At 42.8% G+C, this 24656-nt stretch overlaps 1 protein-coding gene across 2 annotated transcripts in view; it reads left to right on the top strand.

The window, feature by feature from the left end:
- The window catches only part of LOC134541143 (mucin-19-like), a 103454-nt gene that overhangs the window by 70032 nt on the left and 8766 nt on the right, over positions 1-24656 (top strand). Inside the window, exons 12-19 of one of the 2 annotated variants that reach the window (XM_063384354.1) lie at positions 527-1846; positions 9990-10256; positions 11023-11085; positions 13863-13985; positions 16435-16527; positions 17730-17822; positions 18417-18503; positions 22354-22437. In XM_063384354.1, the coding sequence (XP_063240424.1) occupies positions 527-1846; positions 9990-10256; positions 11023-11085; positions 13863-13985; positions 16435-16527; positions 17730-17822; positions 18417-18503; positions 22354-22437 (2130 nt within the window). The remainder of the gene's footprint in view (positions 1-526; positions 1847-9989; positions 10257-11022; positions 11086-13862; positions 13986-16434; positions 16528-17729; positions 17823-18416; positions 18504-22353; positions 22438-24656) is intronic. The other variant, XM_063384355.1, reaches the window with a different exon arrangement.

Consider the following 24656-nt stretch of genomic DNA (forward strand, 5'->3'; position numbering starts at 1 on the left):
GAACCGGTTGTGAGGACGTGGTGTGCAGCCAATAAGAAGACTTAAACCGACTTGACAAGTCAGAACTGAGCCAGTGTCATCACAATCAAAAAGACTCATAACATCCATAGTCTATCACGAAAAAAAGAATATATATATATAAGAATCGCATAGGGGCACAACTAGATGAAGTATCAGTGGAGACTGGAAAAGTATTATCTTACACAAATGAAACTAGCGTAGAATGTAAATCAGTATTTTAGGAATACATATTATATTTTGAATATATAGCCAGTATTATTTTTATGAACATCATAAGTATTATATTGGAGATTTATATGCTCGTGCTAGCATGGAAGTATGTGATAGAGTTAAAAAAAAATTTAAATAACAATGACAATGAATACTAACAATTTAAAATTTGTATTATGTACTGTCGTAAAATAAAGTGGTTTGGCATCATAGAATGTTTGGCTTTTTATTATCACCTTTACGCTTGGACGTATTTGCAGAAATATGGGGTTGTGGTCGATTTGGCTAATTTCAGATCCCCGCCGTCAGCGATGACTCTTTGATCTCAGGATCGACAGTCAAAGTCGACACATCGACAGTATCGATGCCAGAAGGCACGACAATCGAGGACTCGGCGCAGGAAGGTCTGGGGAATAAGACAGTTATCGACGATCCTGCTGAATTCCTTTCACAAGGCTCATCCCTTAGCGAGTCTTCTGTCTCGACCACTTCCGCCCCAGAAACTACGGTAGTTTCCATGACCACCGGTGCGACGGAGGAGAGAGCAGCTACAGGTGATTCAACCACAGAGCCTGATGTCGGAGTCGAATCTGATCCAGATACTCCACTAACTACAACTCCTGCCGTTACCACGGCTCCTGAGGCTACCACGGCACAAGCTGCAACCACCACTCCTGCTGGCACCACAACACCCGCTGCTACTACTACAACTCCTGCTGCTACCACAACTCCCGAAGCTACCACAACTCCTGCCACTACCACAACTCCTGAAGCTACCACAACTCCTGCCACTACCACAACTCCTGCTGCTACCACAACTCCTGAAGCTACCACAACTCCTGAAGCTATCACATCTCCTGAAGATGCCACAACTCCTTCCACTACCACAACTCCTGCTGCTGCTACTACTACTCCAGAGGCTACCACAACTCCTGAAGCTACCACAGTACACGCTGCAACCACCACTCCTGCTGGCACCACAACACCATCTGCAACCACAACACCTGCTGCCGCCACAACTCCTGAGGTTACCACAACCAGCTCGACTCCTGCTGCAACAATCTCCAACTCTGTCGTAGACTCGCGGAAGGCAGGCGACTCAGCCGGCAGCGACTGGCTCTCCGGCGCGCCCAAGCGAGTGTTCAGCAGCACCCCGCGCCACTTCGAGGAGTCCAACTCCTTGTACCTGTCCTTCCAGAGGAGGAAGGACGTGGACGTGGACGAACAGGGCTCCTCCCTGATATCCGTGTCGCACAGATACGACGGGCCGAGCCAGCACGCGGTGACCACGGAGCGCTCCTTCACGACATTCAACCTCCTGAACACCCCTCCGGGTCCGATATTCGCGTCCAACAGGGCGTCCATCAACCTGCCCGCCTTCGTGGAGGCGCGGGACCGCTTCCTGACCGAGCCGCCGCTGCCCAGGACGCCGAGGACCCCGGTGCCCTACGTCATCTTCGGCATCTTCCCCAACAACACGGTGTTCCGCAAGTTCCCCAACTCGGACGTGAGGGAGATCGTCAGCGAGAACGAGATAGCGAACCGCCGGCCGTACTACCCTGAGCAGGCGCCGCAGCGGCCCATGTACAGCGGCTTCAGCCAGCACCCTTACACGGTACGCCTGCGCCCGAGACACTGGGCTCTGGGGGACACCTCGAACCTTCCATGATCCTGTCTGATGTCACACAGGCACAGTATCGACCTGTGTACAGTGGCTTCAGCCAGCACCCTTACACGGTACGCCTGCACCCGAGACACTGGGCTCTGGGGGACACCTCGAACCTTCCATGGCCCTGTCTGATGTCACACAGGCACAGTATCGACCTGTGTACAGCGGCTTCAGCCAGCACCCTTACACGGTACGCCTGCACCCGAGACACTGGGCTCTGGGGGACACCTCAAACCTTCCATGACTTCATCTGTCGTCACATAGGCTCAAAGAGAGGTCTTTTTACGCGTCGGAGCGTCCTGTTCACCTCGGCAGCCAGGTCATGTTACTACACTACCGGCGTTTTCTGGTTCGCTCAGAGTTTGTACTGAGTTTCAGCACAGAGTTTCCTGTTTTCCAGCTGGTTACATTTCGCATTACACAGTTGGTATTCCAGTTAAAACTACATTGATGTAAGATTATCCGCCAGTATTGCTAATAAGGAATGACCGTGGCCCCAGACGTACCTGAATAATGACCTTCCCCCTGTATGATAGTCAGTCGTCACACTAATTACACAAGAGTTGCATTTATCAGCACATTATGTTACACATTTTCTTACCCAGATCGTAAAACAGCAAAGTTCCTAAAATTTTGAGCTCTTTGACTTTGGGTACGCAAAGATTTGGGCTTATTTACAAGTCCCTGGTGAGAATGTAAGACATTCATCCAGTGAAACCTAGCGTAATTCATTATTTTGACATATTTAATTTAGTGTTTTGGGGAGGGAATGGGCCCTTGTGTCCTCCCCATGATTTTAAATCAACTTCTTTGGATATTCGCCATTTATGGTGTACAGTGAATACCATAGGAAAAATCTCAATAATGGACAACAAAGACAAGTATATAAACACAGTAATTTCAAGCCAACGTCTAATTATGAATGTCTAGACAATGCAGGGAATTCTATGGATGGAATGTAGCTAGAAAAAATAATAATTACAGCACAGAAGAACCAGAGATTAAACAATACTGATATTCAGGAAAATACAACTACGACAGCAGAGATGAATACAGGAGGCTTCCAACGACAGGCTTATACTGTTTAATTCCACATGTATTTATGTAATAATGTTTTGATGTCCATTCTTGGGGTTTTTCTAAGACATCCAGTGTGATCCAGCAACGGTGAATGCCCATGAAGTAGTTTTGAACTAAGCTTACCCATAGAAAGATTCTCTCAAAGAACTTCATTAAATCAAAATTCCCCATTGCATAAATCAATTATAGAATGTATCAATGTCCAGTATAGATCCAGTATACTTTTTTTCAATTAGGAAACTGGAAAAGAAAACGATCCTTCAATATCAGTGGTGCTTGATGACGGGAACAGATGTCAGTTCCCGAAACGTCGCAACTGTTCTCATTGGAAATCTTCTGTGTTCGTCAGTGCTATCGTCGTTGTGTTGACCACAGTACTTGTTTTTCTTCATCGTTGTGTTTGTATGTTTGTTGCGTTGTCCAGGTTTGTTGTCTGCCTGCATTTAATGTCTCGTCGTTGTTAGCCCATTGTGTTCGTCTGTGTTGTTATATTATTTTTCATGACTAACCTCCTTCAATGGAATTCTTGTGCTGTCTGATATTTAGAGGTTGGATTTTTCCATTACAAACAGTGCAAAACTGCAATGGCGTATGACCAGAAAACTGCATTAAATCATTCAATACAGAAATCTTTAAAATAATGCCGAGCGTGATAAAAACTGTGTCTGTCTATCGAGAGCACAGATCTGTTGAAATAAGTTAGTAAGTACTTCTTACAAACAACACTGAATATTTTTGAGCTTATTCAACATTATTATATTATTATATTATATAATTATATTATAAAGTTATTAAAAAGTAAACCTAAGTTTTGGCAGTGAACGAATTTGAACCACATGCCTTAATGAAAACAACTGTCCAATATACTGCTGTACCACCATGACCATTTACCTTTTGGAAAGAAGAATATGTATCATAATCTTTGTAATGCCAGTTTTCTTAGGTATTTTAAAACTTGAGATTACTTTTTACCAAGACTATTCTAGTTCACCAAATATATCCCAGGGTAATTTCACTATCACAAAGATACGATAGGTATATACCCTAATGTTTACGAAAGTGACCATACACAGGTTCATGTTGCCACGTGTCACATTTCCGTTCGTCCGACCTCCGTTCCATTTTTCGCGAAATCACTATAGGCCTACCTACAAAATGCCGTACGCCAAAAGCTAAGATGTTTACAGGTAATTTTTTTTTACGTGTGTAAACGTGGCCTCCGTGCTGGGATAATTTCATGCGAAATGCCGTTGATTCCTGTAGGCCTTGTACCAACAAGGCTTTCTGCATTCTTGTTTTTTTTTTTTTAATTTCAGTCGTGTTTTGTTTTTGTTGCGCTCCGGATAGTCGAGACGTGAGACTGGACCTCCGGTTTCTCGGGACCATGGACCGCTGGGGCGCGCTGGGCTCGCTCGTCTGGGAACAAGTGCAGCATGCATGAGCTGGCAATCTAGCGAGTCATTAAAGCCCCTCTGGCGGGTGTGAGGAGGTGAGGGGGGAGGGGGGGGGTGCGGCACAGACCTGCCCAGATCGTGACCACGCGTCTCAAGGTGAGCCGGACCGCTAGTAGCTGGAGGCATACCACGTCCCTCGCCTCGTGCGGGCGGTGTTACTATCACACTCTCACACTCTCACACTCTCACACTCACACACACTCTCACTCACCCTCAGCGAGGTGAGCGAGTGTCCTTCCACTCGCGCTCCACATACCAGCGGCGCTTCTCCGCGGGCTGGGCCGTTGCGAAACTGCCCGGCTGTGTCCGCCGTGCGGGTCGGGCAGGGGGGGAGAGGAATTAGGAAATGTTTCAGGGTGAAACGTACAAGTGCTCGAGAAACACGCACAAGTGTGCACGTGCAAACTGTACATTTATGAGAGTTAACAAAAAAATGTGTGCAAGTATGGGAGTTAGCTTGTATGCGAGTTTTCTAGTATGCAATTAGGCAAGGCACTTTGTGCAAAAAATGTTTGCAAGTAAGCGAGTGGGCAAGTATGCGAGTTGTCAAGTATGCAATTGCGCAATTTTACCAGTATACGAGTGCTCAAGTATTCATGCACGCTAGAATACAAGTGAGAAAATATGTGCGTGCGTAAGTATGCAAATGTGCAAGAATGAAAGTGCACGTGTTCATAAGTGCGCATATTAAAGTACACAACTATACCAGTATACTCATGTACAAAAATGTGCAAGTATGCAAGAGTTAGAGTACACAAGTATGCCACTTTAAAAGTTTGCTTTAGTGCAAATGTGCCATATAGTGCTGCTGATACCATCTGTGTTCCTGACATTTAATTTTATTGCTAAAATAAGATACATAAATTCGCCTTCGATACAGAACACAATGGAGGTTAAACTGGCGGTTTACAATAATAAAAGAAAACATGGCCACGAAAAACCTGCAAAGAGTCTTACTATTGTCCGACTCTCTACGTTTTTCGTTATTCTCCCTCTACCTTCATCATTCCGTCATCGAATTCCCCACTCTTATGTGTTGCACTATTAGTTTTTCGTTACGCTCTGATCCCGTCTTACCCTAGAAGCTACAAAGAGGTTCACTTGAAAAAAAATTAAATTGAAATAAGGTTCTTTTTTTCCCCTGCCTTGAATGACGACATGAGACTTAGTTTCAGACTAACAAATCATGGATAGGCCTATATACTCTCACCGCTTCTTAGAAGATTTGGCTGAAAGTTAAAATATATTCTGTTGCATATAATCCAATTTCACTTCAAAAATTCTTCTAGACAAATAGCTGTTCAAAACCGTAAAGTAGTAACAATTATAAGCCAGTTTATTATAAATTACTAGTGACTGGAGTTATTCGTGGGTTCAATGACCTCCAGAATAGACTTGACAATCCTCTTTATATTCAAGTAAATGTCATCACTTGTCAAGTGTGCTCATTTGTGAGGCGTCTCAACCGGATAACTTTGTGATTCGATACTCCTTTTAACTCCAGATTAACAATGAACCGTTAGCAGAAACATCACAAAGATATAATTATTTGAATTTCAGCCTATCAGGAAATAAATAACTTGATAAATATTCTTACTTTTCTTTGACAACCGAATTAAATTTGACTTTATTACTTTCATTGATATTAGTTTTTTTTATAGCTGCCAATAAACGTAAGAAATGAAAATTATAAGTTGTTACTACGAAAGTAAAAAAAAATCTATAGATAATTCAAAGATACATGCCATTATTTTCGGCTGTATGGATTCGTGTAGATGTCTTCAATTTTCTTGCATAATGCATTTCAGGCAGTCTGAGTAAATGCATCTGCATCCAGGCGAAACACTTGACCTTGGAACAGGTTACATTTTCTGTCTGTGAGACAATCTTGTCGAAAGCTCTTCGTAATTTAATTGATGCAAAGAAGTGACTGCAAGTTGATTCATGAACCACCAATATGAGCATGTGTATTCTTTTACCCACCAGTATCATATCAATTCATGTATCATTTGAACATTAATGCATTATCTCTTCAGGAACTCTTCCTACAAGGTAAAGCTACTTTAACATTTCCTAAAATCTGAATGTAAATATTTAATACGATGTAATAAATAAATGTACATAATAGTTTGGTACTAACAATCTGGGGATCTTCGAATTCTCTTTGTTTTCTGACACCAAGTTAGACTTCACATACTTGTGCACAATTACTTTGATGTCATGTGTTCATTGGCTGCTTCTACTTTCTCTTGGGGTCTTAAGTGATTCGGCCAGTTGTTGTCTCAGGTGTTTGCAATTGTTTTCAAGTCGCTATTATATACAAGTAGAGACCTGTAAAATTCGCGATTTCAAATCCCTAAAGGATAGACTCCATGATCCTCTATACACTCGTGCAAATTACATCTGCTGATTGGTTACCGACTCGTAACACCTGTTGACTGGAATGATCGTGATTCGCTAATTCTTCTGTTAAAGATTTTTCATTGGCCCAGAGTCCTTCAGATGACTGTGGCCCAATCACTGAAGCAAAATAATGTCAAAAGTATTTGGACTCTATCCTATCGCGAAATGAATCCGCGAATTTTACAGGTCTCTATATATAAGTCATTATTAGGGGCAGGCATTTTTCGCGAGAGAAAAAAAAACTGATGGCCTGTTATACTGCAACAAGGTATACCCGCACCAGCGGTTTCCTTCCTTGTGATTGGCGGCCGTCTGCTAGAGAAGAAACTCTCCCAATCACAAAGCACAGACGATGCTACAGTGTTGTAACTTTCAGCTGTTCTCGGAATCTTTTCGCGAAATATGCATGCGTCTAGTCATTATTATTATTATTAAGTAATTGTCATATAATCATACAGACGAGAACACCCCCTGGTTGTAACCAATGACAAGATGAAATCAGCAATCTTCACCGCAAGCACGTATAGATAGATCATGTGATTGGCCACTCGGCAATCACATAAATTTTTGAGATAATATTGCGCAAGAAATCCGTTCAGTTAACAATGTATGCTTCTTAAAAAAATCTTTTAAGTAGATATAACTAATAAAACACGTGTCATAGCTAGGGCCATGTAATTTTCGCGAAAAGATTTTCCGATCAGCTGTGTGTTAAAACTATGTAGCATTTTCTGTGTCTCGTGGTTGGCTGGGTTTATTCCAGGCACATGTCCACTGTCCAGCCGTCCAGTCCTGAATGGCCCGGCCAGACAGGGCGATGTCTTCTCTCGCAGACGGCCGCCAATCACAAGGGAGCAATGGCATACCTTGTTGCAGTTTAACGAGCGAGCATATTATTTCGCATAGCATACACATTGTTGATTTAATTTACTCTTATAGTATTCTCTTAAGCCGGAGTTGATAATTCAGGACAGTTTGTAGCTCGTAACCAAATTACGAAAATGTGCACATCTTAAGAGAACCATTTTAGATACAATTAATAATTTTAACAATAAATTTGGCCAACTCGCATATCCAAACGCAAACTAACTAGTGTATAAAATTCAGTATGCGTCAAAAATATCGAGTGATCTGATGGTAAGGGTCTTTTAAAATGAGCAAACATTTTGCTTTCTCGACTTTCTTTAAACATATTTTTATACACGCCATTGCTGATAACATTACATTTCATAGAGAAACCTCAAGATGGACGCACAAACACACAGAAAGCGAGCCATAATCAGCCGGTGTCTAATGTTAGATGCACAGAAAAGCACAGAGAGTTCCGTAAGTCAGAAAAAAATTTATTACAGTACAGACGAACCCAGTGATGAGAAAGTACCAATATTCCGGACAAGGAGGTATATTGCGCTCTGAATAAGTAGCAAGGAATTATCTACCATATTGGTTTTTTAAGTTACGTACTTCTAACTTCTAAAAGTTCTAAGTTGAATGATTTTATCTGCTAAATCTTCTAAGTTACATACTTTCATCTTCTAAAATTTCAAAGTTAGGTGTTTATGTGTGCTAAATGTTCTAAGTATGAACTTTTAACTTCTAAATGTTCTAAGTTAGGTGTCTGTGTCTACTAAATATTTTAACTTTTAAGATTTCTAAGTTAGGTGTGTGTGTCTGCTGAATGTTCTAAGTATGCGTTTTTAACTTCTAAAGGTTCTAAGTTAGGCGTTTGTGTCTGGTAAAAGGTCTAAGCACGTGCTACTAACTTCTAAAAGTTCAAAGTTAGGTGTTTGTGTCTGCTAAATGTTTAAACTTACATACATTTAACTTCTAAATGTTCTAAGTTAGGTGATATGCCGGCTAAATGTTTTAACTTCTAAAGGTTCAAAGTTAGGTGATTGTCTCTGCTAAATGTTTTAACTTCTGAAGGTTCATAGTTAGGTGTTTATGTCTGCTAAATGTTTTAACTTGCATAATTTTAACTTCTAAAGGTTCTAAGTTAGGTGTTTGTGTCCGCTAAAAGGTCTAAGCATATGCTTCTAACTTCTAAAAGTCCGAAGTCAGGTGTATACATCCGCTGAATGTACCAAGTTATGTACTTTAGAGTTCTGAAATGTCCAAGTTTCTGCTCAGTGTTTGCAAGTACGTGCGTGCTTATAATTTCCTAGAAGTTCTAAGTTATGTGTCTACATCCACTGAATGTTCCAAGTTACGTACTTTTGAGTTCTGAAATGTCCGAGTTTGTGCTCAGTGTTTGCAAGTACGTGCGTGCTTATAATTTCCTAGAAGTTCTAAGTTAGGTGTCTACATCTGCTGAATGTTCCAAGTTACGTACTTTTGAGTTCTGAAAGGTCCAAGTTTGTGCTCAATGTTTGCAAGTACGTACGTGCTTATAATTCCCAGAAGTTCTAAGTTAGGTGTCTACATCTAACAAAATGTTCCAAGTTACGTACTTTTGAGTTCTGAAATGTCCAAGTTTCTGCTCAATGTTTGCAAGTACGTGCGTGCTTATAATTTCCTAGAAGTTCTAAGTTATGTGTCTACATCTGCTGAATGTTCCAAGTTACGTACTTTTGAGTTCTGAAATGTCCGAGTTTCTGCTCAGTGTTTGCAAGTACGTGCATGCTTATAATTTCCTAGAAGTTCTAAGTTAGGTGTCTACATCTGCTGAAAATTCCAAGTTACGTACTTTTGAGTTCTGAAATGTCCAAGTTTCTGCTCAATGTTTGCAAGTACGTGCGTGCTTATAATTTCCTAGAAGTTCTAAGTTATGTGTCTACATCTGCTGAATGTTCCAAGTTATGTACTTTTGAGTTCTGAAATGTCCGAGTTTCTGCTCAGTGTTTGCAAGTACGTGCATGCTTATAATTTCCTAGAAGTTCTAAGTTAGGTGTCTACATCTGCTGAATGTTCCAAGTTACGTACTTTTGAGTTCTGAAATGTCCAAGTTTCTGCTCAATGTTTGCAAGTACGTGCGTGCTTATAATTTCCAGAAGTTCTAAGTTGGGTGTCTACATCTACCAAAATGTTCCAAGTTACGTACTTTTGAGTTCTGAAATGTCCGAGTGTCTGCCCGATGATGCTGCAAGTAGACACGTGCAGACGTGTGGTTGGGAGAGGAGGGGCGCAGCGGCCGACAGCTGCAGGTGTTGCAGGCTGCCACCCCGGGCTCGCTGCGGTCCAAGTTCGTCACCGGCCCGCGGGACTACGAGGACAATCTCATCTTCGACGCGCCCGCCCCTCCCGGCTCGCCCCCTGCGGTCTCCGTGCGCTACGGCGGCAGCACGGCCGCTCCGCCGAGGTCCTCGTCCTCCTCCTCCTCGGTGCTGGTGGTCACCAGCAGCTCCGCCGCCCCTCCCAGCGGCGCCCCTGGCGGGGACAACTCGCAGCTCGCCCAGGACTTCGCCCTGCTGGCCACGCTGGTGGGTCCCCTTCCACACACGCAGAGACCTGGTTCATTACGTGTGCCATGCTGAAATACAATTAATTATATCTTAGTGTGCTGCTTCTGCCGTTGGTCCACTGCTCTTACAAAACCGCAGGAGCATCCTTTGAGACAACTGAATAAATTAAAATTATTGGTGTAGTTTAAAGGTGGTTTTACGGTTGAGAAAATTTAATAATTATAAACTTAACTTAACTTAGCTCGTGGTTAAGTTTTAACGCGAATTTTCACAGTTTAAAATTGACATTTCGACGATCGCGGTCTTTTTCGTACTATGTTTCAGTAATGTATATAAGTAGGGGGAGCATAGCAGTTCTGCAACAACAAAGAAAATGAAAATTAGGGGTAATTAATCACTGTCACTCCCCTACAAACTCATCAAACTCTTTTTGTACGCCTCAGGAGGGGAGGCGGATGAGAACAAAAATTTAAAAAAAGTTTAGCAATGAAGGGTTGTGGGAGGGGGTGGGGGTGACTTATTAACTACCCTAATTTGCATATCATTATTCGGGGCATAACTGCCCTGCTTTACCTACTTAATTATATGTTGACCGTGTATATGCAGGTTGAGTCTAGCCTAGAGTGAAATGAAACCCAGTGTGTGCATGTGCGCATGCATGTTTCGAAGTTTTCCCTGGCGTGGATTAAATGCTCTCAAATTTAAGTGTTCTCATGGTCGTGTTCGACTGAGCACTTTGCGCAGGCCAGCACGTGTTTCCTAACATATTTATTTTGTCTGCCAGCTCCAGAGGGGAGGTGACTCCCAGGGCCAAGCCCCATCTGCTGCTTCGCCGCTAGCAAACAGGGTAAGTAACCTCCTGCCCCTTTCTCTATCCAACTTGTGACACCACTCCTGCTGCTCTTACAGTTGGCTTGCCTTCGCTAGCATGCTGAACACAAAGTGAGCCATAATTTGACCAACAAAATTTGGCTGCAGGCTCGTCAAAGATCACAGTAGCGATGTTTCCATTGGCCCAGAGGCAGACCAGTAAATTCACATCCTGATGTTTGCCCAGTGGGGAACATGGAGGATTTTGCTGTGACCCCACGGGCTCTAGGTGTTTCTCTGGTTGTTCCAGTTTTCCTCGAACGTCCATCCAGTCTGAACCATTCTCAGTTCATCTCTTTGTCATTTATAATGTTAGGTTAAGATATTCATTACAACCATTAATACAATTCATTAATTCAGTCATTGATTCAATGGCAGATCCCTTAATTATTTTATCGAATCATTCGTCCATTATTCACCTATTAATTAATCCATAACTTACCTCACTCATTTATCAATTATTTCACCCAATCATTCATCATTTAAATCCTTGGCCTAGTCTAGGGTGGGAATATACTCTTCAAAGACCACAGCTAATGATTAAAAAAATGCGAAATTTTAAGGCTGTTTGTCGGAAGTTACATTTTCTCTCACGAAGTACAGCAGTCTTAGGCATAGCCTGGTCTGGTTATGGACATATTCCCTGATTGTCAAAGCCTCTTAGCCTATCAACAGCTACTCTAGGATTGCTTTCTATTTTGATTGGTTGCACCACTGCGTACACAGGGTAAGGTCTCTGTCGAATGTTTTGTTGTGTTCTTACTGAAGACCTTTCCCAATCCAGGGTAAATGTTGAGTATCAGAAAGACTTGCTGCCAAACCAAGGTTTGTGCAGTTAAGTCCCAAAGCCTAAGTGTGTTCAAGCTGTGGTGACAAGAGCAAGCAAATTTTAGGTTCCACCAAACCAATGACTACCATTTGTGTACATGATAAGTCAAGTTTCAACCAACAAATTTCAGCTCAGAATAAGTTGGTGTAAAGTGGCTCCCAAATGTTGCAGCTGTACAAGTGGTTTATTGCTAGAGATTGGAAAAATTCGCGATTTCAATTCGCGATGGACTAGAATCCAAATGTGTTTGACTTTTGGTAACATCTGTGGTTTGAGCACTGATGAACATACAGACTATAAGCCAATGAATAACCCTGAACGAAAGAAGCATCGAATCGCAACCATCTCAGTTAAAATGTGTCACCAGTCATTAGCCAATGAGCAGGTGTAATTTTCCCGAATGCATAGAGGATCATGGAGTCTATCCTAGAGGTCATTGAATTCACGAATTTTGCCAGTCCCTAGTTATTACAAATAATAGAGATAGTATTTAAGTTGGAACACTGCGATTTTGGATAGTGTTAAATCTTTAAATATTTCTACAACCACTACAAAACTTGTTGTTGTAATATGTTTTCTTTGAAATGATTACGGGTAAAATAATGGCGTTACTCTGTTACCTTGAATTATTTCAGAGAAATAATTTTACAGCAGTAGCAAGTTTTCCAGTGAACATAGTATGTTATAAGTACTTCATATAATTATTTGCAATAAACCAAGTGTTCAAATGCATATACCAGCTTGGGGAAACTCTTTGGATCAGTAAGTCGCACGGATGTTGTCGACTCGTGTGTGTATTTCCACGGCCGCCGAGGATGTCGTCGGGCGAGCTGTGATCCATTCTGTACGTAGCGCAGGGAAGACAGAGGGACGGATTTGTCGACGGAATGTCGTCCTCTGCTTGCTTGCGGCTGCTGCTTTGCTCGCGAGTTAACTGCACGAGCCGCCAGTTCCTCTGGGCCCTGTCGCACGGTCGAACCACCTCTTCCAGCGCCTCCCGGTATATGCCGTGTCGCACCAGGCTGAACGGTCGTGACGTACCCCCAAAACTTCACCAGAACAGACCATGTTTGTTTGAAAAGTTAGATGACCAGAGTAACCATAAAAAAAAGGGGGTTGTCTGTAAAGTCGGTTTACGGGCCATAATTTTTACGTGATAACGTCATAAGAAAAACATTGATGAAAATTTGCATACCTTTTTAATTTTCATATATTATTTACAGTTTTTGCAAAATTTAATTTGAATAATTTGTTTAAATATAATCACGAACAATTAGTTAAAAAGCCCACCTTAACCTGTTTGATATTATAGAAGATTTTCTCGCACATTGGTTGGCCGGTTTATTGAACACTCAGCTCAGGCGGAACGTGACACTTTTTTCGTGCGTGCAGCCAGCGTTCAACGATTTATGAGACGTTATCACGTCAACAAATTTGCATAAAGGTCGAGTTCTAACGTATGTCGGATGTTGGGTGCTCTGGTACAGAAAGAACCGTCCCTTACGAAAACGGAAATGACATTCGTTTCCGTCACAACGAATCTTTAAAATTAAAGAGGTTTATGAATGTTAAATAACTGAAATAGATTTAATATGAATGTCGTATGCGAAATAATTGCATTTGTAAAAAAAATTTAAACTTTAAAGAATCACTGAAAATTTATTCTACTATTGCGAATTAAATTCATACCAAAATTGAGAATAAAATTGAAGGGTTTTTAGATAGCGTGACATGATTTGAAAACACATTTCAGGTTTTCTGTCCAAATTTATTTAATGGTAGAAAATTGTTAGGCGTTTCTGTCCGGTAGGGATTTTCATCCAGTACTAATGTTCCAACTCTGTATGCGGATGTAGCTGGAGGCAGGTATTTGAAAGTGCGACGGGTCCTGTTCAATGCATGACGCCTGCGCGTGGCTTGTCCAGATCATAGAGCTAGCCTTGCAGCGACAAGAAGAATCTACATCGCGACCCGACGATGCCACCACCACCACCACAACCACAACCACTACTGCTGCTACCACTCTTCTCCCGGGACCCGAGACGGGGGTAAGGACAGACTCCGCCCCTGGTCGCTCCCTGCTGTGGTCCTTCAGGCTTGCTGGGCTGGTTGTGGTTGGCTGTGGTTGTGTGTCCCTCGCCGAGTTGGATACTTCCATCACCTAGTAGTCCACCCAGAGATGAGACCTCGGGAGGGAATATTCTTACAAGTAATGGAAAAATATCCCGTAAATTCATTATTTCGGACACCACTAGAGACATTCCTATGTTTACCCTGAAAACAGTGTTTCTATATTCACCGTTATATATCACCGTTTAGAGATTAAATTACAATACCTGTGCATTTATGCGGCCATTCCCATTTTGTCCTTTCCCGTGTGAGTCGGAGTGTGTATGTTTGGGAGAATTTTGGTTAGGTTTGCTACATTAAAAATACTTCAAAAACAATGTGGGTGGTTGGTTTTGTTAATATAGCTACATAAAAAATACTGTGAAATCACATGATCGGTTGGTTGGGTCTGAATTAAAAATTAAATATAAAATTATTCTACAGTATTTTTAATGTAGATAACCTAAAGTAATCGTCCATTTTCAGGACTTTACTCAAGTTCTCCAAATCATGCATACACACACACACACACACACAGGCCTACACGGGAAAGAGAAAAATGGTGGTGCCCGTATTTGTAAGGTAAATTATAAACTGTGATTTCTCGTTGGTCAGATGTGGTTTTAGGAAGACTCAAACCGACAACAGTTAAATGTTTACAGTTGGCCAGAGGGGTTCTAGGAAATGTCAAACCAACAACAGTTAAATGATATTAATATGGGAATGAAATGCACAGGTGTTGGTGGTGAAATATATTGCTAAATAGTAGGGTGTATTCTAACAAACATTCAATACCCTTATCCAAATTTGTTTTAGACTAGGGAGAAGGAAGAAACGACACATCCAACTTACTTGTTGGAAATCTTCCGGTTCACATTTCGTCAGCCTGCCAATTCTTGTTTCCTTAATGCCTTTTAAGTGCTTGTATCCTTTCTGTTTATCTGTCTTCTTTCGCCTAATCTCATGTGGCTATTGCTAGCATGCTTCTTTCATTGCTTCTATTCTGTACTTTTTAATGGTTTGATTTTCTTTTGAAAACATTACAGTTGTACAAAGGACTTCTATAAGATTTCAATAGCTACCTGCAGCCAGTTACAAAATTTAAATTATATAAAAATTAACAGTAACCGTTTGTCTCCAAATTTCTTTTCAAGGTGGCGGGTTAGTTGTGAACTAATGGTACTTACGTGAGGTCTAACTAAGCTTTATTTTGTGCTGTTATTTGCTGTATTTGTGTTGTTTTTTTTAATCTAGTTGAGTCGATGAACAGCTTTGGCACGAGGTATGCACTCATTAAGCTGGCAAATTATTTTGCATTTTCTATTTTGTATTTTTTTTCTGGGTATTTAAAGCGAAACATTTAGTTAAGTATATTTGAAATAGGTAGACGATTTTAACAGTTAAATAAATGTTATTTAATGCTATTGAGTACCTTAAATGCGAAATTATATTTCAGTCCTAGCATTAACCGAGGATGTGAAATCATTTGTTGTACAAATTTTGCAATAGCAGTTGGTATACATATCTGTACATATAGCACACCACATTTAGAAGAGCAAGTTTTCTATTTGTTTCAACTTTATTTATTTTTAGGTTTATTCAATGGTAAAAATAATTGCATTACGATAATTCAATACATTATTCTTGGACATAGTTTTAAACAATAATAATATCTTGAAGGTACATTTTAATGTTTTCACTTAAAAAATAATAATTGGGAAAATAGTGTTTTAGGTCTTTTTATATAAAAATTTCATTTCGAACATAATGATGTGAGTGCTCTATGTCAGTAAAAAGCGATATTTCATAAAAAAAAATTCTTGCAATGAGGAAGTTGGACTTAAGAATTTTTTTTACTTATGCCATTCCTGGTACATAACACTGTATGCCATAAGAAACCTCAAAGCCGAACTTTTGACATGAGCTAATTTAATGGTTGTTGTTCGTGCTTGCAATTTTTCTTCAGTTATTGAGGTTTCGTATGACATACAGTGTATACAGCAATAGCGCTATGTTAAAAAAAATCCTTAACCATGGTGTGCTATATCTCCAGAGTACATATGTAGTCTAGCGTGCTTCGCATAGCTATTTCGCTGATGATTCAAAGCTACGCCTGTCCAACTGTTCCAGAAACACGGCTGTAAAATGAAAATCGCACAGTATTTTTTTGAAACGACGAGGATCTCAGGCCTGAAGTCGCTCGGGAATGGGGTTCGCCGACGTTTCGGTCGGTACACTGCAGTCGTCATCTTCAGGGCGGTGGGAGTTCTCGCCGGTCTGCGCTGAAGATGGCGAGTGCTTGAGGGAGGGGGGGGGTTTGGCGGGGTAAAGTGGGGTTATTTGCTCGGGGTGCTCCCGGCTGTGATGAACAACCTCGGTGTTTGCAAGGCGAAGGCGGAAGGAGTGACTTCGGAAGGCGCGAGTCCTGCTGCCGGCCAGGACCCGTCCAGCCTCGCGCTCCTGGCGCTGCTGCACAACCAGGTGAGGTCCTCCCGCAGGACACGTAATTATCAAATATGTATGTATGATTACTTATATAAGGTACGCGGATCGAATATCTAGAATAAGTTATTTTTATCTATGTATATGTTGTGTTTTAAATGTTTTTTTTTCTCTGTGAGTTTGGTATTCATCTTTCTTGTCCATTTCTGTTTTTTCTTCTGTGCTATACAGTGGAAACCAATATAAAAATGTATAGAATCGTTGAAAGAAAGTTGGAGGATGTTTATATGTCTGAAAATAAGCATATTTAGCCGTTAAACATGAGGTAGCTTCACCGGGTCTGGCGGTGTTATCGGGGGGGAAAAAGGATGTGTGGGGTGGATGGGGCTCAGTATCATTGCCTTAACGAAGCAACCCCATGCAGTCATTGCTGACACTGTCTGACAGGGGACCGGTACTATGCCGGACAGCTAGGAGAGGTTCGGATAGGACCTCCACCGGACCACGGGTTCACCGGGTCCCAGTGTGATAGAGGTAGAACGGGGTAGCCGCCAGCAGTGCTGATGAAGTCTATAGGGCTCAGGATGCAGCCAATTGTCTGGTCAGCTGAGTGAGGCGGGGGGGTGAAGGTGGTGTCTATGCTGAGATTGGTAGCCTCAGCCTTTGGTCATAGCCGGATCTCCAACACCTCTCCTGTTTAGCGTGTACTGCGTATTCCGTATCCACGCCCGTGTGGGTCCCCAGGCCGGTATGGCTCACGCTAGGAGGGCTGGGTCAACAAACCAAAAGGGGGATCAATCCCTTATTCAGTTTACTTTACTGTCTGACAGGGATATCATCATCGCCAGTAGCGAACCCCAGGAGCCGAGTGACCGAACTTGGCGTCGAAACCCCGAGGCCCGTTCAGGAGTCCCAGGTCACCTGATTGCGACCCCTAACCTCCTATTTTGATTTCCTGTAATATGAAGTTTTGTAGTTTTTTTTTTTTAATTTTTTTCTGTGAAGCATTCATGACAGAAAAAATGGCCAATTAAATTTAATTTAATTTTGTGGGAGATGATTTTTTTTTTAATTTTTAACGTTAATCTCGTGTGTTGTGCAGCCCTGCGTTTGATTAAAAAAGGGGGGTAGGGTTGTGGTGGAGGGTGATTAGGAATTTTTAGCTTGAGCAGGCTGGCCTTGAACTGGTCAGGTTTGTTAAGTGTTTGTCGTGAGCGGAGGGGGTTGATGCGGTGTTGCAGGGCAAGGACTCCACCAGCAGCCACCACGTGCTCGCCTCCTTCACCGGGAGCCACGCCGGTGGACCCGGGGGTCTGGACGGGCTCAAGGTCGAGGTGAGATCCCACGGCAGTCACGCTGTCACACCGCGCCTCGTGTGTGGCGGGACAAGTACTCAGGGACGTGTAATTCTTCCGCGAAAAGATTTTTTCCAGACCAGCTGTGTGTTGAAACCCTGTAGCTTTTTCAGTGTTTCTCGTATCTACCCGGGTTTATTCCAGGCGCACGTCCACTGTTCGGCGCACCGATCACAGCCATCCATTGAGACCTGAAAAAATCCGCGGGTTCACTACGTGCTATGCTAAAATTCAAATAATTTATATCCTTGGCGCTGCTTCTGCCATTGGTCCACTGTTGATCTGGAGGACTGAGGGGCCAATTAGAGTACCCTCACTCGTAGAAGTGTCGAATCACAGGGCCACCGAGTCGTGACGACTCACAAGTCAGCAGCCAATGAACAGTTGGCATTTGCCCGAGTGTGTAGAGGATATTGGAGTCCATCCTAAAGGTCATTGAACCCGCGAATTTTTCCGGTCTCTAGTAATATGGCATCGGAGTTTGGTGTGTGATAGGATAGTCTACTGTTAGTCACATTTTGTAATGCTGTGTTCCAGTACGTGCTGAAAGGGAGACTGTATACTGTGTTGCAGGACGTACTGAAGCTGGCAGCCCAGCCAGGGGGCGCGCCCCCAGCGGCGTTGCCCGGGGACCTGGGGCTTCTGCTCAGGTCCACCCAGGTACACCTTCCCCCGTCCTACTCACAGCCGATTGATTTTTTTTTTAAATGTTCTTAGTCCATCTTATTCTAAGTGTCCTGATACTCCAATGGCCAGCTGCACCTCAAGAGTGCAGGCGTGATCTCAAAGTCATGAGCTGGTTCGATCGTCGTTCGACCATTGTGTTGTTGTGCGCGCTGATCTGAGATCACTGGGATCTTCGATGTGAACCGACTCTCAGGTCGGTTCATAGCTATGACCTCGCGAGCATATCCACGGACCTTATGCATGTGAATTTAATCAGATGTAAAATGTTAGCGTATTACTTGCAAAATTGCAAAATTACATGCATCTAGGGACTGGAAAAAATTCGGTTTTTCGATGAATTCATGGTAGACTACGCCTCCGTACACTCGGACAGATAACGCCCTTTTCATTGGCTGCTCACTTGTGAGTCGTCTCAACTGGTTTGGCTGGGATTCGATACTTCTTAGGTAGAGGGTTCGTCGTTGGCCCAGAGTCCTCCGGATAAACAGAGCGCCAACAGAAAAGGCAGCTTGAAGGTTCACATACATATTTAAATTTTAGCCTATCGCGAAATGAATCCACGAATTTTTTTATGGTCTCTAGTCATGACTAACTATCCTCACATACATCTAAATTGAAACTATGCTAAGTTGGGCCCAGGCAAAACCTGCGAAGACTCAGGGAAAACTCTGGGCAGAGTCATGCTTTGAATTTTTGGAAGGGGAGCGGATGAGCGGTTGAGCTTCTGGTTTGCAAGGATAGTGGTGAGTGGGGCACTCGATACTCAACTTCCCCCCTCACCAACATCGTCGGCCCCACTCCTGAGCGATGCAATCTTCGTTATGCTACTACGAGTCATCGTCTAGACTTATACTACCAGCTGTGAAGAAATTTCACTTTAAAAGTTGTACCAGTGGCACACATTTACCAATTTTCACTGTCAGTGACACTGTTATTCACTATCAATGTATGTCACTGTCGCTTTCACTGTCATTTTCAATTTCACTGCAACTGCCACTGTCAATGTCACTTACTGTCACTGTGCCAATGTCACTTTCACTATCACTGACATTTTCAATGTTACTGTTACAGTCATTGTCACTTCGCTGTCAATGACACTTTCACTTCTCTGTCAATGCTACTGTCGCTGTCATTTTCAATGCACTGTAACTGTCAATGTCACTGATACTGTCACTACCAATGTCACTTCACTTTCAAAGCCAGTCACTATCACTGTTATTTAATTGAAACTTTCACACTCGCTGTCAATGTCAGTGTTAAAAAGTTCCACATTAAATTTGCGAAGACCACTAGTTACAAATTATCCAGATACGTTGCTGAAATTAAACATTATCTGCATGACCCGAGAATGCTAATGTTTTTTTTTTTCCTTCTGTGACTGTACTTCATGTGAATGCTGCTAATGCTTGCTACTGAATGTAAGCTGCAATGTTTATGAAGATGTGTATGAAGTTAACAAAGGTTTGAAGTTCTGCCTGTAATTAAGGTCACAGCAAGGCGCTTGGAAGCAAATGGCTTTATGAACGAATATATTGACTCAGTGTTCTCTAACTAGATACCTGAAACTTTTTTTCAGTTAAGATATTATGTTATCTATTCGCATATTTATTGTAGAGTGGCGTCTGGGTTGGCTTTCTAGCGCCAGGCTGTGTACCTTCAACTCATGCACATGTTTGTGATTAAGTAATCGCTACTTGCTCGTAAATGCTTTGCCTCCTGATGCAAATTCGCTGGACACTGACAACGGACAACTCTAAAACGGCTAAATAGGCAAAAAGTGCGAAAAACCCACGTGACAGCAAGCGATGTACCCAAAGAAATATCTCATAAGTACAGTATCGACATTTATTTTCGCGCAAAATCTGAGTAAATGGAAGTGAGTTAAATATCTCGAAGGCTTCCAGATAAATAAATTTTTGTAACAGTGAATAATAATCATAACTAATTTGATAATATTAAATAATGAAATTTATTCTTGACGATAGACACTAAACTATGATGCGCTACCAACCGGAGATCAGGAAAGGATACAGATGGAATATTAGCAGTGAGAACGTGAAGCTGTTTTTTATTTTTTTTTATTTTCGCATACCAATATTTCTGAAATTAGTTTATATTTGCATCTGTTGTTCTAGCCTGCTTTTGTTAACAACTGTAGTTAAACTGTTTGGAAGAAAATTAGATCAAAATATCACTTTATATATTAAAAATCCAAAATTAATTTTCATAATACAAATGTAATGATATGAGTTGATATTTTTCTCCAAATTAACCTCCAATACAGGTGCAGCTGATAAATTTGTAAACAAATGGCCGCCATATTGGCACGTGTAGTACCACTCCCCTTTTGGCTTCACATTTCACGGCTAGAAGCGTACCTTACGCTCCAGCTGTACGTGTTTCCACAATCTCTGGTCCAACAAGTCGGTGCGCGTGCTGCCATCTGTTGGCCGGAGGTGACACTAGCTGTCCGGGGTCAAGTGTCCAGCGCGTCCGCCAGGCGGCAGCACCAGCGAGGCAGACAAACTGTCGCAGGACACAGCTCTGCTGGTTCTGCTGGGTCGCGGAGGCTGTCCGTCCCGCTCCGGGGGAATTATGGGTAGATTAGGTACGCGCGACCTTGGGAAACCTCAAACACACAGATCCTTTCGTGCGTGCCCGAACACTGTCCTTCCCGTAAATTGAGGATTTTTTTTTTTTAACTTCTTCGCCTGTAAGTGACCGTTTTAACATTCACCTGTGCAGTAACGTGTTGAGTCCATACTGTGCTTGCAAACAGCTTGGGTATTGACAGGCATATAGAGACGTAACAAAGATACTGGCTGCGATATTTTTTTTTCAAGTTGCTTGTCGAAGATGAAAATTTCACCGGCGTTTCGATCGAATTTGCAGTCGCCATCTTCAGGACGGCATTTTTTTTTGCAATGCCCAGCTGGAACCCAGAAGCCAAGAAACTTCCAAGACAATATCTGCGAAAGCTTGCTATCCTCGTCAATATAATTTTTTTTTAGTTTTTAATGGTTTGAGTAATTTTTTTAAGTCACTCGATGACGTCATGCCGTTCTATTGACCTGCGTGTTCATTTTTCGACTTATAAAAAAATTCCGATGTTGCCCGAAGGCGAGTGTTTGGGCTGGCTCCCCGTCTGTCCACAGCGTACAGGGGGAGTATATCAGTTCTGAACCACTCAAAGGACGCCGAGAGTAAATTCGTTAATCAGATCAGGGTACTTAATCACTTTGACCACCTCCCACATTTCCCCGCTCTCCCCTCTCCTACAAATAACTTTTTTTATTTTTACATTTCAATCTCTCTCCGTCTGAACTTAGTTGAGAAGTTGGGAGGTAGGTACGCTGTTGTTAAACTAGGGAAAACTGCCACAGAAGCTTATGCAATGCTGAAATAAGTCTATGGGAATGAATGATTATCCCGCACACAGGTTTTTGAGTGGCTTAAATGGTTTAAAGAAAGGTGTGAAACGACCGAAGATGATTGGCACCCAGGACGGCCCTCGACATCAAAACCAACGTGTGTGTTGTCCGCCATTTTGTTTTGCTTTGCTGGTTATCGTTATTCAAATGAAAGGTTAGTTAGGTTAGGTTAGCATTATTTAGAATACTCTATGATCGAAAAAATATATGTATAAATCCTTGCAAATTTGTGTTTTATCGGAGAACTTCGGAACCGTCCGGAGGTGAGGCTCTCGTCCATGTGTACTGTAGGGCTTAACTGGAGTGTGGGTTTGTGGGGAGGGGGCGGACAGCCTCTCAGTGGCTTGCTTGCGAGTCTTGTGCGCCACTGACCTCTGTGACCGACCTTCCAGCCCCCCGCTAGCTCGTCCACGACGGGCAGACCCCCCGCCGCCGCGCCCAAGAAGAGGCCCAGCAAGACCTCCCCTCGACAAGTGGTAACGAGGCTTCTCGCTTGCTTTAGAGCTGGGACTCTCAGTTATCCTCCGCGTCTTTCCGTCCGTCCGTCCATCACGTGACCTCGAGCCAATCAGAAGTTACCCTCCACCCCCCACCCCCGGCGTGATTCCACCCGTGCCGTCCGCCAGAAACCTCCCCCGAGCGTCAACTTTTCGACGGGCACGGGCGGATGAAACTGTAACCTCCGAAAAAATGTTATCTAGGTATTTGCAGTCAACCTTAACTGGGTTAAAATTTGCTCATTTGTTCAGCTTATCCATTTTTTTTTAAACTTTCAATTGAACACATTTTAATATTGGTTGTCTGATACAAAAAAAATTGGCCATGACTTAGAAGTGTAATTAATTACATATGGTAAAACTGAAAATATCAGAGCAAGAAAACTTTAGTTCATTTTGTTCAACTTTCATTATGCAGTATGAAATTAGCGCCACTTTTTTTTTTTTTTTTAGCCTTCTGGTCTGTTTGGCAGCATCTAGATGGGAAAGTGTTTGGCGGATGCGCGGATCGTCGCGACGGACAGGCGGATGTCGGACGGACCACTGAGAGTCCACGCTCACCTCGCATGTGCTCACGCTGACCTGGCACCCGGTGACGGGGCTCGTCCACTGCCCGGTGATGGCGTGCATGGGGTGTATTGTCCGTGCACAACTGTGCAGAAAACACACCGGTGGTCCCTACACAGAGCGGCTGGCATCTTGCGGAGGATCAACACTAGAGACTGGAAAAATTCGCGAGATCAATGGCCTCCAGGATATACTCCGTGATCCTCTGCCCTAGTTGGGCAAACGGCGCCTGTTCATTGAGTGCAAAATTTTGAGGCGTCTCAAGTGGGTAACTTGTGATTGGATACTTCATTGATGGTCTCTGATTGGCCAAGAGTCCTACATGTTAACAGTGGAACAAATAGCAGAAGCAGCACAATGGTATAATTATTTGAATTTTAGCATATCACGAAATGAACCCGCGAATTTTTCCGGTCTCTAATCATCACACTGGGGAAGACTTGCCTGTTTGCGTTTATTATTTCGGATACGCTGTATGCCATAGCTGTAAGGATACTCGGGCAAGGGAACGTCTTATGAAAATTGGCTAAGACTCTGATTTGGCTGTTGCACTGCAGCTCCAAATCGGATGGGTTATTCCGAGCAAAGCTCCAGAAGAGAATGGTAGGATATCGACACCGTTCTTATAGTGGCGATCTAATGGATGAAAATAACCGGTCCATTAGACCCCTGGATGCACCCTCTGCTATGCCACAATGATGTACTCCAGAGGGATCTATCAGGCAAGATGGTGCTCCTTGAGCACCAATATTGGAGTCGATAAGAGGAGGAAGGAGGGAGTAGAATGGAGGGGGAGGCAGGAGAGGGTAGAGTAGGAGGGAGGAGGGATTAGTGTGGGGAGTAGGAGGGAAAAGGTAGGGGAGGGTAAGGATAAAGGAGGAGTGAGGAGGTTGTAGGAGGGAGGGGGAGGGAGGAAGGAGAAGGAGTGAGGGGGAAGGAAAAAAGATAATGGTGGATGATGGTGGGGGTGAAGGGGCATGTAAAGGGGGAGGGAGGGAGAATGGAGTATAGTGGGGAGAAGGGTCCAGGATGGTGGAGGTAGGGGGAAGGGGGAGAAGAAAGGATGAGGGAGGAGGGTGAAAGAGGGAGGGGAATGGAGTAAGGAGGGAGAAGGATGAAGGAGGAGGAAGTGAGGCTTGGTCGGGCTTTACCCGGAATAATCTGTAAGTCATAGAGAAACCTAAAGAACGGGAAAATATGTGAATACACAAACACTGCAAAAAGAAAATAGGGCTAAAATCAGCCGATGTCAGATGTTAAAATGTGTATACAACACATTAAATTCCGTTGAAGAAATTAGTGAGAATAACATCACAACACAGACGTGCTCGGTGGACTGACGACAATGCAACTAGGACAATGAATACAGGCAAATACGATGCAACTAGGACAATGAATACAGGCAAATACGATGCAACTAGGACAATGAATACAGGCAAATACGATGCAACTAGGACAATGAATACAGGCAAATACGATGCAACTAGGACAATGAATACAGGCAAATACGATGCAACTAGGACAATGAATACAGGCAAATACGATGCAACTAGGACAATGAATACAGGCAAATACGATGCAACTAGGACAATGAATACAGGCAAATACGATGCAACTAGGACAATGAATAC

This window comes from Bacillus rossius, chromosome 18 (genome assembly GCF_032445375.1).
Source record: "Bacillus rossius redtenbacheri isolate Brsri chromosome 18, Brsri_v3, whole genome shotgun sequence".
Taxonomy (NCBI): Eukaryota; Metazoa; Arthropoda; class Insecta; order Phasmatodea; family Bacillidae; genus Bacillus; species Bacillus rossius.